At 41.0% G+C, this 18,957-nt stretch overlaps 1 protein-coding gene across 5 annotated transcripts in view; it reads left to right on the forward strand.

Moving 5' to 3' along the window:
• The window catches only part of CDC42BPA (CDC42 binding protein kinase alpha), a 150,023-nt gene extending 132,882 nt beyond the window's left edge, over positions 1 to 17,141 (forward strand). For 4 of the 5 annotated variants that reach the window (XM_084284371.1, XM_084284372.1, XM_084284373.1 and 1 more), the window contains 4 exons: positions 851 to 968; positions 9,942 to 10,059; positions 10,796 to 10,953; positions 12,269 to 17,141. In XM_084284371.1, coding sequence (XP_084140497.1) covers positions 851 to 968; positions 9,942 to 10,059; positions 10,796 to 10,953; positions 12,269 to 12,400 — 526 coding nt within the window. In that variant the 3' untranslated portion in view covers positions 12,401 to 17,141. Of the gene's footprint in view, positions 1 to 850; positions 969 to 4,537; positions 6,327 to 9,941; positions 10,060 to 10,795; positions 10,954 to 12,268 lie in introns of those variants that run through there. The other variant, XM_084284375.1, reaches the window with a different exon arrangement.
• The last annotated feature ends 1,816 nt before the right edge of the window (positions 17,142 to 18,957 follow it).

An 18,957-nucleotide genomic window follows, 5' to 3' on the forward strand; every position in this document is an offset into this window, starting at 1 on the left:
TACATTAACTGTAAATTTCAGTAAACTCATCTTCAGGGGACATAGGGCTGCATGACATATTTCTAAATAGAAGTCTTTAACAGGTCACAAATACTTTCCTAAATGGCAGTAGAAATAGGTTTGCACTATTCATTCACAGTGTTCACAAAGCACGTTACTGTCTGTTTACTATCACCCACTAAGGATGGCTTACTGCTGTGCCAAACTACTCTCCAAATACTTCAGGTTTCTTACTTTCAACTTTTGTGAATGGCTGGCTCTCAGCTTTCTTTTCTTTTTGGCTCTGAGAAAAGTAATACGTGTGTGATGTGGAGATAAAATTCCAATTCTTGTTCTTGACTTTTTTGAGCTGATTGTGGTTTGGTCTTTTAAAATTATATTTATCCTGGGCTCTGAAATGCATACTTTTGGAGAACTTGTAATGCCATTCTGACCACAGACTGAGAAAGGTACCACAGTATTACTTTAATTCTGTTCTCTTATTTTCTACTTCATTTTCATCTATGCTTTGTAATACAGCATCATGAGTGAGTTCTGCTTTTGCTCATCTTACAGAGCTTTTTATCAGCTCATAGTGGTTGTATATTTTCTGACTTTTAGTAACTATTGGGTGTGGGCTGTTAGCCTGCAAAATATCATTCATTTCTTCTGGCCCTTAGCTCTCTCTTCAAGCTGGAAGTTTCCCAGCTTGCTTGTCCATGCCAGTGCTGATAGCGAGAGTTTATTATTGCTAACGTGGTTAAATAGTTAATTTCCCCTTTAAAATAGCTGATAATCCAAGCTATAATTATTTTTTTAAATGGCTGTCTTCACCTTGAACAAAATATCTAACCAGTATTTTTTCTTCCAGGGAGATGCTACGTGACCCAGAAATGAGAAATAAATTAATTTCTAACCCAACTAATTTTAACCACATAGCACATATGGGTCCAGGTGATGGTATACAAATTCTCAAAGACCTTCCAATGGTAAGTGCAAAAGTACATGTGAGAATGACTGACTGCAACAGAGGCTGCAAATAAGAGAAAGATAGACAACTACAATTTTAAATATATGTTCAGAGTGTTTGATTAATTTCATATCGGGAACAGTGTAACTAGGGAATGGATGCTGTTTGTGATAAAATTTACATGAAGAGGATGACACTTAAGCGTTGATGGCTGGGGAAGGATTAACTAATGCCTCTTGGGTTTTAAGGCAGGTTGGCTTCTCAGTGTTGGTTTTAGCTTTTATAGCATTTATAAAGGTAAAAAGAGCCTGGATACTTTGTGGAAATGGAAAGAGAAATTCTTTTCTCCATGAACTACGTTACTGTAAGTTCAATTCCTTTCTTTTCTTCCCATCCTTAACTGCAACTTAGCCTCTCTCTCTACAGCCTCTTCTCCTCAGATAGTGAAACCGTGGCAGTTAAAAAGCATGTAGTGTCCAAATTTCTTTCCATGAGTAAGATGCGATTTTTCATTTTCTCTCCAAATTAAGTAGATTCAGTGAAACAGAATTTCTTAAATGAAAACTGCCCTTTAAGTAAAAATGAAGAAAACAAAACTTGTAATAGCACACACATTTGTCTCCACAAAGCCTTTTTCAGGAAATACTCAGCAGGAAGTTAGTGAAGTTTTTGCTGAGCTACAAATTAATATTTAGTTCAAAGGAGATAATCATACTGCTTACTTCAGGCTATGTTGAACATCTATCTTATTTATGTGTTCTGTATTGCTTTCTAAACAATGGTTTTTCGTCCACAATAGATGTGATTCAGGATATGATAATTAACTCTGTAAGAAAGATTTTATGATATTATTAAACAGACGATACAAGTACCTCCGTAAGACATAGGCGTATATAATTAGTACAGCAGCGCTGTCTAAAATCATCATCAATATTACTTGGAGTTTATGCAGAAAGCAGAAAGTTAGGAGGACTTCTTAGTATCTGAAAAACTAAAAGGAAACCACAATAAGACTGGAAAAGAAAATGTGCCGTGTAGTTGCACTGGCTTTGGAGCTTAAGAGCTTAACTTCTGGTCTCCAGATACTCATTTCTGCAAAAAATGGTACTTCTATGTTATATTTTACATACCTATCTTTACATCTTTGAAGTCTGCATCTTGAACAGGAGCCCTTTGACACTGTCTTTTACTTGTATGAGGATAGGCAAGGAAAGGAGGTTTCCTTTAATCTCATACTAGAGACACTTAGAAAAGGCTCTCTATAACAAGTTGGTGCAGCTGAGCAACAAACAGTAGTGCATGTGTATTTATAACAAACTAAAAATGAAAAGAAGCAGGCTGGTTCTAAAAAATGCAAGACAAATCCAAGGGAAGTTGGCCGAAGGCCAACTCACATCTCACCTGGATGTTTATGTTTATCTATATAGATGTGTGTGTGTGTGCCTGCTGTTTAATGATAATTTGCTTCAGGGCAGGATGCAGATCAGAACTTCTTTTCAACTCTTCCCTTACTACTGTGTTCTTTCAAATATTTCTGGTTCTAGTCAAGCAGAAAATAATTACTAATGATAAAGGTAGGGCAAAAGATGTCTTATTTCATGAGTGTTGAAAGTTCTTGAGAATGAAAAGCTGAGAGGATTCTTAATCAAGCCCCAAATCTGGGAAGTGTAAAATGAGGAAATACTTCACCTATAGATGGGGATTTTCAAGACTCTATATCAGCCTTGTATTAGCTAAAAGGTCACATTTGGAAATAGGATTGGTAATTTGCTTCTTACCAATCAGTACAATGTTTTGAAAGAAATTTAGAAATCACTTTCTATGCTTAATATTGACGAGAAGACATTAGAAAATATTTACGCTGTAAAACTGATTTCTGCACTTGTTCCACTGCTGCATCTTTTTTTTTTTTTTTTAAAGTTCCTCTTAAAATCTCTTTTTTTGCAAGTAGTCTTAATGCTGGGAGAAGTCATTGCAGATAAAGCAAATTTGTTATTTATTTTTATATTTTCAGTAACAAGGTAAAGAATACTCTTCCAGTCCTTTGTATGGCTTAGCTTAGTATGCTTCAGAAGAAAATGTATTTAATTTTAAAGAAATACGGGAAAGATTGCTGCCTTTTACTTTGCAAATGCTCGTTTCTGTTTACCAAAAGGGCTAATAAAATACATTTTTGCATGTAGAGTGCTACCACTAGGGGGAACACGTCGTATACAGCTAATAGTTTTCTCAAATTGTCTTCATCCAACTACTTTATGAGATGTTGCTTATGAAATATTGGAATACAGAAAGTGAATGAAAATAATGGACTGAGCCTTTTTACTTGCTGTTTCTTCTGACTTCCTTGGGCAATTTCAAATGTGGCCGGATCTAGTGATAAGAAGTTGTTCTTCCAGCACGGGTTTTCGCTGAAGTCAGTATGGTGTTATGTAGGCAGAAGGGTCCTTATTGATAGGGTTTAGTAGAGAACAGATACTTTAATCTCTGCATTGGATGAGATTGTCACATTTTAATAGCCAGCTTGGCCTAGATTTATCTTACATCCATGGATGAACTTTATAAAGTGAATGACAATTTTTATTTACATGTATGTGTTTATATATGTGTATTTATTATATACACCATATATACATATATATGTATGTATACATTAAGTGAATCCAATCAAAACCCATCTCTGCAGTCCCATTAACCTCCCTCTGCTGCCCTTTTCAGGTGAAGTGCCTCTAATTGAGCAAAGCACAGAATTAGAAGTAGGAGCAGTGTCCGTTGCATGGCCAGGTTGCAATATGCTGGGAGGACAGGTGGGGACACACACATGGGCTGCCCTCACCCATGGCGTAACTGCCTACTGGATGCAGTGCCCAAGGGAGCTTCCTTGCTCCCAGCCTGCTGCTTTCCTTAATGATGTCTTTTGGAAGACCAACTTCAGAGCATTTAATTTGTATTGTAAAAGTACAAAATGAAAATCAGACAAATGGAGAGTTCAAAATTATTCCTGGCTATTTGATGTGTTGTGTACAAAACAGATGCCTACATATGCACAGCATGGTTGTCTGCATGTGAGAATGTGCATGTATGTGCTGACACGGCCACACAAGGGAAAAAGACACTTTATGTGCATTCTTTCCAAAGTCTTGGTATGCAACAGGCACATGGTATGAGCAGTGAGATAAATGTATGACAAATGGCAGTCTTTTCGCCTAGTCCCGTGTTCTCACCATAATGGATGCCCTTGACTTCAGTACAGCCCTGTGTTTGCGCAGAAGTGAATATGCCCAAGACTGAGTGAGGTCAGATTTAAAAGAGAATATATTAGGTGTAATCAGACAACTGTAAGCTTGCATCCTGCTTTCCTTCATTGCTGTCAGGTACTGAAGGGTCTGGCTTTGACAAACAAGTTTGTGGGCTAAGCCGTAACAGAAACCAGAACTTCTTATGTGCTGTTAGCAGAGTTGTAATCAGTACGTGTTTGTATTTTATTGATGTGGATACTAGATTGGGGTCACTGTACTGCTCTGTACGATTTAGAATTGTTCCTGTTAGTATATCCCCAAACTCATTTATGTACGTGTTTTTCTTCCCTAGCAGCCTGTCACCAATTAACTGGCCGTACAGTCTGGCCTCCCTTCTGCCCTCTTGTCCCTTGAAGCCACTTTATCGTGGATGCTCCTTAGTAGTGAAGATCTGAAATCTGGAACTGCACTTACTGCAGCACAGACTACCGCTCTGTGTCCATCAGATTTACAGGATTGATTTTGCTTTCATATTCTGCATGCCGGAGTATTTTACATACAAAAGCTAGTCTCAACTGCCATGGTATTTGATCGTTAATGCTTCAGTTTGACCTCATTACACATGAGCCATTATACTTCCATTACAGATTATGTGTGAAGCTTTGCTTGTTTGAAGTGAGAACCTATCAGAGGAAATGAATACTTAAACATATTTGATATTCTTTAAAGACAGTGGGAACCGCATGCATGTATCTAATGGCAGAGTCCATGGAGAGAGTTCCATGAAGGATTGCTTTTAAAATGTTGCCATATCGTGGCTTTTTCACGCTCATGAATGGCTAAATATTTTTATTGCCTGCAGTTGGCCTGCCCTTGGCTTTTTAGCTTTTTAGACACTCCCTTTTCTCCCTCATTGGCTTTTAAGAATGTAGCTGGTTTGCTGCCAGTTCTAGTGGTAGCAGGTATCTCAGTGAAGTCTACGTTCGTGGACCATTACTGGAATGGTGGCTTCTCGTACTCATATTCAGATGCTGCTAAACTTATTAGAAACAATTTAATATGTATTATATATTACATGCCACAACGTGTTCATTGATGTTTCAGTTAACATGCAAAGCCTCATAATACCTATGCATTTAAAAAATAATTTGGATTTTAGCAGCTGAGAGAAATGAAGAGAACAGTTCCAACAATGTTTGATGATATATATTGGGATGTGATTTAATGTTCATCCAAACTTTACTATATTCCACATACAAAAAGTAGTGCCTTAGGTTTAGTAGAGGGGTAAGCTGAATTTTTACCATATTTTATTTCAGTAAGTCCTAACATTTCTAATGCTATCCGTACCTGTTTCTTTTAAGGTGATGAAATCAGTTGGATAAGGGGAAGAGAAAAATTAGGAATGGTGTTCCGATTTGCTGGTGGCCTTTGGTTAAACCATCCATTCAGCAGGCTGAGCTGCTGAAAACGTACAGATGGCACAGGGAGTGAGATCGAGCCTTAAAATGCTTTTCTGTTAAATCTGGATTTAGGTGAATTTGAATAATGAGCACTTGTGTCAGCATGTTCTGAAGAGATCAATTCGAATTTTTTCCTGCTTAATTTGCAGGATTACTTTTCTCTCCTTTTTCTTAATGTCTCACTTTGGGGGCACATTGCTCGGTTTACCTGTTAAAAACATTTGAATTTCCCAATATTTCTGCTCTTTATCCAATAAGGGCCCACTCTTCTGGAGCGCAGTGCAAAGTTTGATCCCCACGAAGGCGCTGTCAGGCTTAGTGAGCAGACAGGAGGAAATAGGCCTTGTGCTCTCTGTACGACAGGGTGAATTGTCCCAGTTGTCTGACACTAACCAGCTCACCTTCCCACCCCGTCTGTGTCCCTATCCCGTTGAAACACTGTTCACACCTGTTAGAAATACTCTGTGTTTGTTGTATGGGTGATACTTAATTTTAATGGAATCGCTAAAATGCATGACTAATCGAAGGAAATCTCTTACGATCTCTAACTGTTGTGTATTCTCATCTTTTTTTCTTCCCACACCATCTCACCTGTGTTCACCTTCCTTTGTGTTATGTCTATTTTAGATTGTAAGCTCCTCAAGGCAGGGAACTGATGCTTCTTCACTGTCTGTAAAGCACCTTTTATAACTGTGGTGCTCTTTGAAATATCAAATTCTAATAAATATTAGAATTTATTGCCAATGAGTTAAAAGTTTTATTTTTTAATATTTTAGCAACAGCAAGGGCAACAGGCCCGTGTGACACCATCTAGGGAAGGTACTCGGAGGACTGGGGGTAACTGTAAGAACCTGTGCATTGACAAGCGAGCAGGGCTGCTGTTTGGCTGTCCTTTGGTGTGTGACTGCTTTTGCAAACTGCTGTTGCTGGTGTAACCTGCGCAACCATCCTTCATCGCTTTCTCTTCCCGTTGTCTTTGATAGCAGCACTCCCCTTGTCGGTTCCCTCATCATCAGTCCCGTATGATGTCCTCTCTGAGCAGCTTTGAGCACCTCTGCCACGTGACTGTTAATTCGGCTGAAAAATTCCTCTCCTACGATTCCATAAGCACTGCGTTTCCCCCACCTCCTCACTCTGTCCTGGGTACTCCAAACTTATGGCTCTGTGGGTATGGACAGCTGAGTTCACTGTACTAACACTCTGTGATTTTCCTTTCACCTGGCTATTAACATGGGAGAAAAACCCTTGTAAATACACTGGTTTCCTTCACCCCCTAACTTTCTGCTGTCCCAGCTCATTTGTTTTCTGCTGTCAACTTTGAGCTTTCCCCAGCTCTGACATGCCAAGAAACAGATAACTAATGGCTTTAAAAAGAAAAGAAGTGTGTAACAACTGGGCTGAACGTTTTGCTGTGAAAATTGCTTTTCAATCACCAGAAGGATCTGGGAATTTATTATATATATATATTTTTTTTGCTTTATGGTGTACATCCTCCAGCAGTCAGTGGCAGGGATGAGATGCTGTGTATCAGGTTGCATTAGGAAAAGGCTCTGGGTCTGTCTCTGTTGCACCAAGCTTCCAAATGGTTTGCTTGTGATGAAATCGTGTGGAGTGCAAGAATTTACACAGTTGGAGAGACACAGATTGTGCCTAGACACAATCTCGGTTCAATTACATGAATGAAGTTGAAACGTGTACAAGCAGGAAGATCAAAAATTAAAGATAACACCATCTCGTTTACACAGGTCCTCTTAATCCTAGTGGTTTTAATCAGTGACCAAGGTAAAATACTGTGCTGTAGATCTCCTTCCAGCTGGAATGTAAAATCTGGGGGATGGAATTGATACTTTATTTTTTTCATGCACTGTGCATCCTGGTCTGAATACGTGAGGTTGGTATGTCCTGTGGTGCTTCAAGCCATACTAAAACAATTACACAAGTACTTGCTAGCGTATTGTAATTACGTACCGTGCTCTGGCCTCTAGTTCTGCTTAGGACAGATCTGCAGGTAAATCAGAAATCGCCTGTGAGGTAGATTGGTGGTGGGTGGGTTGCTCAGGGCTTGTGTGTGTCTGAGCTGGGCCCCCCTGTAATGGGAACACTGCTGATGGGTTCTGTGACCTCCAGATGCTCTTCAGACACGTGCAGCAAACCTTCACTGCCAGGCTGCCTCGCTCTTCTAGACCCCTACCGCTGGGAAGGGTTTCAGATACACACCTACAAGCCACGCTGGAGAGAATTTAAAAATGCAGATGGAATAATAATGTATTTTCCATAAAGTCTCCATAAGGTTTTCCAGCAGGTATTTAGTTCATTTTTAGATCAAAGAACAATAAATTTGCTCTGTGGAGAAACTTTCTACAAGGAATTACATGGATATTGCAAACTGAGGTCATGAAAAATAATCGTCACTAGCAACACTAACAAAATAAATTAGTCTTTTTAGCATACTCATTCCTCCCTTCCCCTGCTGCCTGTAGGTTATCTATTCAGTCCCTGTTAAGGAGGTAGATTGCCTTGTCATTAAATGTAATTGCTCTCCTTGCAAAATGAAATGTTGTAGGTTTATACAAGTATGAAGCATCTTCCATGCAACTTCAGTGTGCTAATTGCAGTGCACATGTTTCCTGGTGCTGCTCTTGGCTTTCTTTTTTATTTCTCAAAACACGATGGTAACCTCTTCCCTTGACTATTTGTAGCATCGGAGGAGCCCCTCCCTGTTCTTTATGCACAGCCAGGTTACTCATGCTCTACACTGTAACTCAGGTTGTTCATTGCATGGTGAAGGACAGGTACAGAAATGTAGTATTTGGTGCTACAAAGTAGGTTGTTCGTTCTCATTTGGAGAAAAAAAAAAAAGGTAAGCAAGAGGCAGCAGCGTGATCCCGCAGGTGATTTAAAATAGATCCTTATAAGCCTCTGGGTATAAATCCTCACTGACAACTCTGCAGAAGCGGTTACGGGGAAAATTAAACAGGGCTTTTTAAGGTCTCTTTTTGGTGTTTGAGAGAGATTTTAAATTCTTCTTCGTTTTTTGAGTGTTAAAAATGAGTTGTTTCTAGTCCACTGAGATGAAAAGCAAAGATTTGAGTGTAGTAGCAAAGAGGTCTGTAATAGCAGTGACTCTTAAAGTCTCTGTAAAATTGGACTGACAGCAGATTGGCAACAATTGTCTGATAAAGGCTGCACTATATAATACCTATTCGTTGCAAAGCCTTTATCTAAATATCCACTTTAAAATATATCCGGAGAAATAGTTGGTAGCTGAAAGTCGCTGAGAATACCTGAGGGGTGGTGGGTGGGGGAATCTTTGTTCTGGTCTGAAATTTGCATGACTTTGCTGCAAACAGCAGTAAATAGGCATTGCAATAGAAAATGTTGTTTTATTGTGTTTTATTTACCTTATCTGAGAGAGTGGATGGGAAAATAACTAAATATGGCTAGGAAGAAATTAACAGTTACTGCTGGAAGTGTTTTGTGACGTGGAAATAAACTGATGCTCAGAGCTACCTGCAGTTCTTTCCACATTCTGCATCTGTAAAGGTTCCCTAAACTTAACTCTAGTAAATGCTCATGACTTAATAGTGGAAATCATGTTAGCCTCGTGTTTAGGCAGAGATAAAATGATAAGAAAGGATATCAGAAATCCTGGGTTAAAAAGCCAGCTCATCTTTAGGCTAACTAAGCTGAGAATCCTTTTTCCCCACAGTTAGCTATAAGTTAACAGAAGCAGAAATAACATCTCCAATTAGTTACTTAAAAGTATTGTTTTCCGTTCATGTAATGACAAAACCTATTTTTAAGGAACTGCCGTATCCAAGCAGAGGCATTGTGTTTTATCTCTACCCTCAGTAAAGGACCACTTCAGCCCAGTAATAATTTAGAAAATCTCGCTGGAACTCAGGTAGTGACAATGGAAATACATAGAAAAACTGATGGCGAGTGCTCTGGTCATCCTGTTTGAGCAGGCTGGAAACACGAGGCGGATTGTTACTTTGGTTCAATTGATGGAGGTCTGGAGAAATGCTGTTAGTCCCTTCAGAATCACCCGAGTAATGGAAGATTGATCCAGCAGGTGGTGTTACAACTCTGCAGGCATTAGGGATTAATGTGGTTACCATAGAAAGTTATGTAGAGCTGCAGAGTTGGTTTGCAAACTTTGCTGACATGCTGCTCAGACAATTCATACCTGGTAAGGTTGGGTTGTTAATGGGTATTGGGGCCTTCCTTCCTAACATCCAAGGTTGAGCCAGCAGTCGATAAAAAACTCGTTGTTGTGTGTCTGCATTGCAGAATCTTCGGCCTCAGGAAAGTCGGACTGTGTTCAGTGGCTCCGTCAGCATCCCATCGATCACGAAGTCCCGCACAGAACCAGGACGATCAATGAGCGCAAGCAGCGGGTTAGCAGCAAGTAAGCAAACAGACCTGTTGGGCTGGGGCTGTGCACAAGTGTTTTAGGGAAGTTAGAATTAAAACAGCATTCTTACCTTTGGGACTGCTTTGCTTAAGTGTTTTAAATCATTGCCAAGTTGTTCTCAAGTTCCATGGTTACTCTTTGGTGCTGACCTGCACAGAGCTGTTGCTGCCTCTCTTGCTGCTGGTGCAGAGAGGAAGCAGTAGGAAACTGACTGTTGTTATGGAAGTGTTTTTGCTGCACTGAATTGGAAACCCTTTTCCTAGTGCTGCCATGCTACCTCGTGTACCAATCAGCACAGGTCACTGCCACCAGGCAAGTGATTAAATAATAGAGCATGTGAAAACAGCCAGCAGCTTGCAGAAAGCACATATGTCTGCTGTAATCTGTGTGTGCTGGCATGACCCTACGCACTCCCTGGGGAGATGCAGCTGTAACGAGGCTGCCAGCACAGCAGTTTCTTCAACTGCTGTCTCTTTAGGGACACAGTGACTCTGTCCGTGCTGTGTAAAGCATGCTAGCCCTGACACGCCAAGGGAAGAACCAGAGAATCCCTAGGAAAAACTGTGTCTGGCATCAGACGAGATAAAAGCCCACATCAGCTGCAAGCCATGAGCTGAGCATCTTGGAGCATGCTGAAGGAAAGCAGAAACAGCTAGAGGAACAGCTAACAAAATTTCTGGTACCTTGACTGGGCATCTGTAACACAGCTTAATTCCTCTGCGTGTTTTAGGATCATCTGCACAGAACGGCAGCGCGTTGCGGAGGGAATTCTCAGGAGGTAGCTATGGAGCAAAGCGACAGCCGATGGCATCGCCCTCAGACGGCTCCTTGTCCTCTGGTGGCCTGGACCAGGGCAGTGACGCACCGACAAGGGACTACGAGCGAGAGGTGAGTGACGGGATAAAGAGGAGAAAATCGAAGCGTGTTGATAAGGATGAGGAAGTCAAATTATGTCAGGGGTTTGGGTGGTGTAAGAACTTCTTCACAGAGAAGGCCGATCAAGCATCAGAATAGGCTTCCCAGTGACGTGAGAGAGCCCCCATCCCTGGAGGTATATAAAGGGCACGTGGACGTGGCACATGGGTACGTGGTTTAGTGATGGGACTTGGTAGGTCAGGCTGACAGTTGGACTTGATAACCTTGAAGGTCTTTTCCAAACTAGATGATTATACAATTGTGTTCTAACTCTGTTCCTAGTATATAATGTGTAGAAAATTCTCTTTGCACTCCTCACCTGTAGATACAGGGACAGTGAGGTTCCCAAAAATACTGGCCCAGTAGACTAACAGCTTGGTAGCAACGTCTCACAGCTTGAAGTGGTGATACTACTTCTGCCCTTTATTTGCAGACTCGTAAGCTACATTAGCAAATATTTCACAGCAGGCATTTTGTCATAGTCATCAGAGTGCCTGAAGTTAATGAGGTAATTTAAGAATTATCATATAATAATTTCCTTTAGAGCAGAAACTGGATTTGATCATTTACATTTTGTGCAAAACAAGACTGTAATTATGACTGGATGACAATCCTGCCCAGTGCTAAACTCAGTCCCTCCAGCCAGGAATGTTTTACGTAGGAGGCTTCAATCTGAAGCTGGCCAGCCAAACTTCACCAGCCTATTTTCAAACCAAGGAATGAGAAAACCAGAGATCACACGGGCTTTTCGTGGTACAGAAAGGCAAGTGTCAACCCAAACTCAGGTCAGACATATTTGCATTCTGCTGTACTCAGGAAGATCTAATTAGAGTATCTTGACCAGAATCATTTGAATTAATATTCTGGGAGCGTCATAGAAGAAACTGTGATAAAGTGTGCACCATGAAGATTCCACCAGTTAGTGAAGAGCATCCCGGGTTCTAAGTTGCAAAAAGGCAGGAGCAGTTGTAGCTCACAAGCGACTTGGAGTTGCACGCTCAGGCTTGTGAAGAGGCCCTCAGTAATGTGCAGACTGCAAGAATCCCACAGGTGTTGTACCCTTATTTCAGCATCAGTTATGCCTACTGTAAGCAGCAGATTTGACAGCTTACTCTTAATTCCCACCCCCTTGCCAAAAAATTCTGAGCAAAGAAAATTCCTCCATATTTTTGGACACAAGCAAAATACGTGCAGGCCTCTGAATCCAGTCACCTGTTGCTCAGACACCCAGAGTTACGCAGACTTTGTGTTGTTACTTACTGGTGTTTTTCCTGTCTCTTGGCTGCAGGACTCTGACTCTCCAAGACACTCTACTGCGTCGAACAGCTCCAACCTCAGCAGCCCTCCCAGTCCAGTTTCTCCTCACAAGACCAAGAGCCTCTCCCTGGAGAGCTCTGACCATGTGAGTTGGGACTCATGAACTGCTTCAGCTTTCAGATTCGACATCACAGCAGCTTGCTGTCCCCTTCACCTCTTCCAGTTCCCACCTTCATCATCTTAACCCTCCCCGTTGCCCATCTCAGTGATCTGGGAGTGGGCTAGAGAGGCTGGTCGTCTTCAGCACTGTTCAGCACTGCCTCACCCTCTCTTCCCCAGATTTGACAGCAGCAAATGAGCAAAGCTAGGGTGTTGGTAAATACCAGATGCTGTTAGATTTGTATTAGTCTTGGTTTCATTTTTGTGGTTACAGCTGCTTTAAAGACATATTTATCCCACCCCCCAATTCCCTCAAAAGTAGCTTAAATAGACCAGACCAGTGTCAACAGGAGAAAATTTAGAGGGATTTTTTTTTCATGCAATAGCTTGTTGTACTGTACAAAAGTAGCACAGAGACCCCTTCCCCTGCATGGGGAACGATCAGTATGTCAGAGGCACATAAAAGCTTTCAGCCACCACATTTGAATGTCAATCTGATTGTTGCCAGCAAATCCTTATTGATTAAGATGATGCATATTTTACTACCGTACAGAGTTTAAATAAATACACAGATGTTAGAGTAAAATATGTATGTATATATTTAAAAAAAGAAAAAAAAAATCAAAAAAAAAAATTGTGTATGCAGCAGAAGATGGATGCTTATTTAAGAGAGCCTTTAATTTAAGATTTGTGTTGTCCCTGTTTTCATGCTTGGTGATATACAGACTTGCAGGCCTGGCCTAAAACCTTTTGCAGGACAGACAGTCATTTACTCACGTTGTGCACCATTTGCTGCACTGCCAGGAGTCCCCGCAGAACTTTCACGTTTCTTTACTTCTGGCAGTGGTGTAGCTGAGGCTGTAATTCCCGCTTTCATGTTACTCCTCCTCCTTTGCAAAAATGACAATGATTGGAAAGCAACCCCTGCCCTGAGAACCAAGGGCCCCGGTCAGCCAGGCGGCTGCCCTGGGTTATTCTGTGCTAGCTGTGCAGCTGAGATACCTTACGGCATGCTATGGTAGAGGTCCTTACAGCAGCAAGGGAGCTCAGTGCCGCAGGATTCAGCAGGAAAACTGCTTCCCTGGGACAGCCTTTGGCCAGGTTTAAGGAAGGGAGCAGCCTTCCACGTCCCTTTCATCATCCCCGAACAGCAAACTGTTACCGTTGTTACCAAATACTAGTTTGTAATACACCAACCAAACGAGTGCTCTTATCCTGAAGCCAGCCGTCGCTGGCTGTGCTGTCACTGTAGCAATGAAGAACCTTGAAGACTGACCTCATACTGTTCACACTGTGGTCATCGAAGATGCCTAGCCACCCACAACTGCCGTGCTGGCAAGGTTGGTTTTCCTCTCCCATGCTGTGGGTTTGTGCAATTTGCAGTTGTTTCTGTGTGCTCACCTGCTGTTTGGTTCCAGTAGCAGTTCAGGAGGCCAGAAAGTATTGCAGTGAATGACAGAGCCTGCTGCAGCTGCAGAAATAAGTAAAAAGCTGGAGCTGCTCATGCAGTCAACAGAATAACGTGAGAGGCCGATGTACAGATGTGTGGTAAGAGCAGATGTCTCATCTCTTCATTTAGCAAGGCAGATGTGTTTTTTATTTGGGAGTGTTCAAACAAGCCTCTTTTCTCAGTAGTATTGTTGCTGGTGTTTATACTATTACCATAGCCAAACATGTGAGGGTTTTCTGCATTTAGAATGCTGTTTATTGGTGGGTTTCAGAAACTTGCTATGGCTCTTAAACCATTACATATTCTTGCGGTCAGCAGTGATAGAGTGTTTCGCCCACATAGAGATGTTTGGAGTTTTCCAGTTTGTGTCTTCTGTAATGGAAGTTATAGATAAGTTCAAACTGTGTACAGTAATTTCCAGGTATGATCCCAATGTGAAACAGGGAATGAGACACAGATCGTTGCCTGTACCATTTTATCATGCTGGGTCTCCTAAGTAAGATTTCTCTTTCACTCTGAATCAAAAGGCTTGTCAAAGTTTAAGCTCATTAAATACTATTTTGGGACAGGAATTCAGTATTATTTTTGAAACCATCATATCAAAAACCTGTCTCTTTCCCCGATTTGGGTTTTTCAGAGTAGCAAGACAGTAGTGTGTGGTTTTTCTTTTTTTGTTTTGTTTTCACTTCAAAGCTACTATTTTTGCAAGCCTGGCATTTAATATTAAAAGCTTTAGCAAACAGTTAAGCACTTGAAATTAATTCCTTCCAGAAGAGGTTTTCATCGTTCTGAGGGACAGATAGGCAGGGCATTATTGGCATTACTGAACTCCACATCGGCTTCTTTTTAAAGGCTGCATATTGCTTCAAGTATAGCCACTCCTTTTTTCCCCCAATTTCGTCCTGTTGGTGAAGCATGGCCACACACTCTTCAAAGACTTTGCAGACTAGTTTTGTATTTACTGTATGTTGTATTTAAATATTAATGTTATTTTGCTATTCAGAGAAGGCATTTAAACGGCGGTCATTTAAGACAGAGCAGCCTGTGTGACAGGTCCCCAGGAGAGGGTCACAGCATCTTTTTTATGCATTTATTTTTTTCAGTTGAGCTGATGTTCTACATGAAAATGGAACCCAAAGAGCCACTACACAGAACACAATGAGAATAACTAAACGTGCATGTTTACTATGTTACAGCACCTGAAAGGTATTGCTAGCCCAAACTGACCTTTTCAGGCAGAGCAGAGGTCAGCTGTGTTAGAACACTAAGATCCACAGGACAAGAGCTCCACAGGCCTATGCTGTTTGCACACCACAATTTTTAAGCTTTGGCAGTCTCCTTTAGGATCACTATATTTAATCATTTGTTTGGTACTGTGTATTTTTATATGCATCTGTTAAAAAGAGAAACAGAAACTGTTCTCTCAGTTGAAACACAAATGACCACATCACTTACCTGAAAGGAGAAAGGGTGTCCTAGGACTTGAATAGTTTTTATATATTTAGGGGCCATTTGGTTATACACAATTTTAAACCACACTCATCTTTTTTTGTTGTTATCAACACTGAAAACAAACGCATACTGTAGCTGAGCTTTTTGAATACTTATTGGCTAGGAAAAGTAACTTGGTCATTTGAACTGTAAAAGACTTTTGCCTGGTATCTTAAAGACAGTTGTCTCTTAAGGCTTGATGTCTCTTAAGGCTACTTTGCACTGTAGCATTGTTTCAACTCCACAAGTAGAGGGCTGCAATTTGTCCAGGGAGCTTAAAAATCTCCACCCCCTTTTTTTTTTTTTCTTTAAACTGTAGCATATGTTCTGTGTACACAATATGTATCTAGCTGTTTATTTCTTTTTGGCTGAGACTGAAGGTAGCTTGCATTTATGACACTACTTAAACATATGGGTTGTTGGTTTTTTGTTGTTGTTGTTTTTTCCTCTTTTATTTTGGTGGCAACAGAAGATCTGAAGAGTCAGGCAGCTACTAAGGACTCCAGGTTACAGAATGAAAAAGGTTTGGTCAGTAGCTTTCCCCTGCACGTGCATGGCCAGAGGCGTGTGGCTTTCCACATTTCATGAACGCCAAAACAGGGTTATAGTGCTTTCTTCTATATTGTACCTGACCTGCAGAAAACAGCTGATGGTGTCACAAAACATTCCTGTTTCTGGTGAAGTAGCTTCTTTTCCTCTTGGTTAGTTGCTGCAACTTGTTATGATGTGCATTTTTGTCCATTTTAACAGGTTTCAAAACTAAGTCAAAAATTTTGTCTTTAACACTTATAAAATTAACGGGCAAGCATGTTTTCCTCATATATGCAGCAGAGGGGAGTAAAGGGGTTTCTCATACCAAAAAACAAAGTCCACAAAGCGTAGTATTCCTATAGAAATAGAGGCTAACCACACCAACTGCCTCACAGAATATTAGCCTTCCAAAACACTTTAACAGGAGAAGATACTAGCCTCAGCCAGACCCTAAATGACAGGACAAACATGCTCTGGGGTAGTAGTTTCTTGTTCAATTTTGTGTATGCTGTTTGGCTTAAATGAATACATGAAGGGCAAAGCCTGCTGCGGTGCAATGACCCTGTACCTCCTTAGCCTGAGAACCAGCGGCACATTCAGCTTCTGTGGTGTTTTTTTTGTTTGTTTCCACATAGGCGTCAGTTCCTTGGAGGAAATGAGACATTTTTTCTGTACTAACACAAACTGCACCCATCTGCATGTTCTGTGTTCATGCTGTATTTGATCGATGCCCTCAGAAACACGTCTGCTACAGACTTTCCATTCTAAATTCAAACTCTACCTTGTCTTTCTTAAATGCTGAGGAAAAAATAGGTTATACTAAGCTATGGCTGGAGAGTCTCATCCACAAGGAAGAAATCCACAAGCAAATCAGTGTTGGTATTTCAGAGCAATTGTATCTGCCTTTTTATGTATGACAGTTTCATTTATTTAAAAAAAAGGTTTAGTTTTTTTTTCATTGTAATATCATTGTACAGTTTTGCATGGCCTAGATGTAATCACTTTTGTGTTTTAGAGTATAAAAGCTGACAAGTGTGCGTGCAGGGGAAAGATTCTGCTTTTTTTTTTTTTTTTTTGCCTCTTCTCACTATTTTGTTTAATGCCCTCAGTGTTGTAGGGGACATTGTAAGAGATTCTTTGCTACAGAACAATGATGTAGATTCTTTTGCACAGAAATATTTAAGGTGGAGAAGTCAACAATGTAAAAATGACTTACCACCACTATTTTATGTCGGTAACACACTTAATATTAACCTACTTTGATGTACCGCAATAAAACAGGGAACTGTTAGAAATGCAGATGGTTTGTCTTTTTTTTCCCCCCCATACCTCTCCCTGTTAGGGTTTGAGGAGGAAATGGAAAGGGGAATAATCGCCTTCTAGAAGATAAGACCAGCACAAGCACACACGTGGAAGAAAAGCAGTGGGTACGTAGTGCTATATAGCTTTAGCAGCTTTCAGACAAATTTAACAGAACCTTTTGTAAAAATTAAGCCAAGCCACTTTATACTTTGGTATATACTACAGTATTTGTGACCACCTTCTCAGGTCATTTGTTCTGTGTTGGTATTTGTAGTCGTTGTTTCTGAGGTTCCTCCTTGACTTAGTTCTGTATCAAGTGTTTCAGCTGCCCTAACGTTGGAGGCTGGATTCTTACTTAGGTATGTCTGAGCTGCCTCCTCCAAACTGAGTCTCACGCATCTTGAAATGCATCTCAGAATACCTGCAAAGTTATTTGGAGTGTGTCCTGACCTGGTCTCACCTTCCACCAGTTCCTCCACAAGCCATGATATTTCCTCCACAGCAGAGACTGTTTGTTGGGACATCTTCCTCCTCGTTTGTTGTTGTGCTGGCAATAAGCTTGGCTTTGATAACAAACATCAATCCAGCAATCCCTCCCTCCCCTCCCTTGTGCAGCAGGAACACTGTGCTGCTGTTGGTCCTGTGTTGCGAGCAGTGCCCCCCAGCATCTTACACAAAAGATCTGTGGTCATGCAAGCAAGGACGTAATGAATCTCCTCCGCCTGTGCTTACTGGCACTGTAATGCTCTTCAGTTATTTTGTTTTCCTTACAACTATTCTGGACATACTGGCTGTCCATCAGCAGAAACTTTGCTAGTTTCCTTGGCAGCTTTTTGTCCCTTGCTTTTGAACATAAACATTTACCATCTCAACCCATTCCACCATTTTTACAGCTGTGACATCTAGAGCCAAAGGAAAAGTAAACAATATCTATCAGAACGCAAAGCACTAAGAGACGTTAGTTCATTAGTGAATAAAATTAAGCAGCTTTATGCAAAACTATTACTCTGTTACTATTACTGAATAGCAGTGTTCACACATCTCAAAGTATCAGAACTAACCTGATGAGTGGTTTTAGTTGAATCAAGTACTACTGGATCGTCCTAAAACAAGCCTGAAATCAAGCAGGTTATATGTTTATGATCCTGGAGGAAAGGCAATACAAGAACCTGTTCTCCTATTTCTGATAGATCCCTACTGAGAGAAACCATTTATTCACCTGCTCTTTATCTCTGGCAGTGCCAGCAATCAGGCTTTCTTACCTGATGAAGTTTAATCTCATACAGCCCTCTGCATGGCTGGGCTGTGCTAACCAAGTAGGCTCAGCTGCTGCTAAATGTCTTGCCCTTGACAGACACGGATGCCTGCCTCAGTGGCACCAGATAAGCATCAACTCCAACAGCCACTCTTTCTTCACAGGTGGAGGAAGGGCAAAAAGAGCAGTGTCCAGGAACTCTTAATAGAGCAAGTAAAAAGGGAAAACAAGCAAAAGAAAAAGTTAATTACCAGGGATTTTAGCGGCCAGACCGATCGATGTTCAAGCTGACATCCCTCTGGCTCCAGGTAAACTTGCCATCACTGTCACCATGTGACACAGCTGCAATGGAAAAGTGAAGGAATGAACAGGCCACAGTTGGCTTTGCGAGGGTAGCAGCAATTCTTTGAGCAAACAACTACAAAAGGGACGTGGAAGGGTCCCCTTTCCTGTGCTGCTGTTTATCTCAGAGAATAGGACACAGTTTACCTTTGTAGTCACTACGCCACCAGAAGATGGAAAGACTGCAGGC

This window comes from Netta rufina (genome assembly GCF_964035555.1).
Source record: "Netta rufina genome assembly, chromosome: 3".
NCBI lineage: Eukaryota > Metazoa > Chordata > Aves > Anseriformes > Anatidae > Netta > Netta rufina.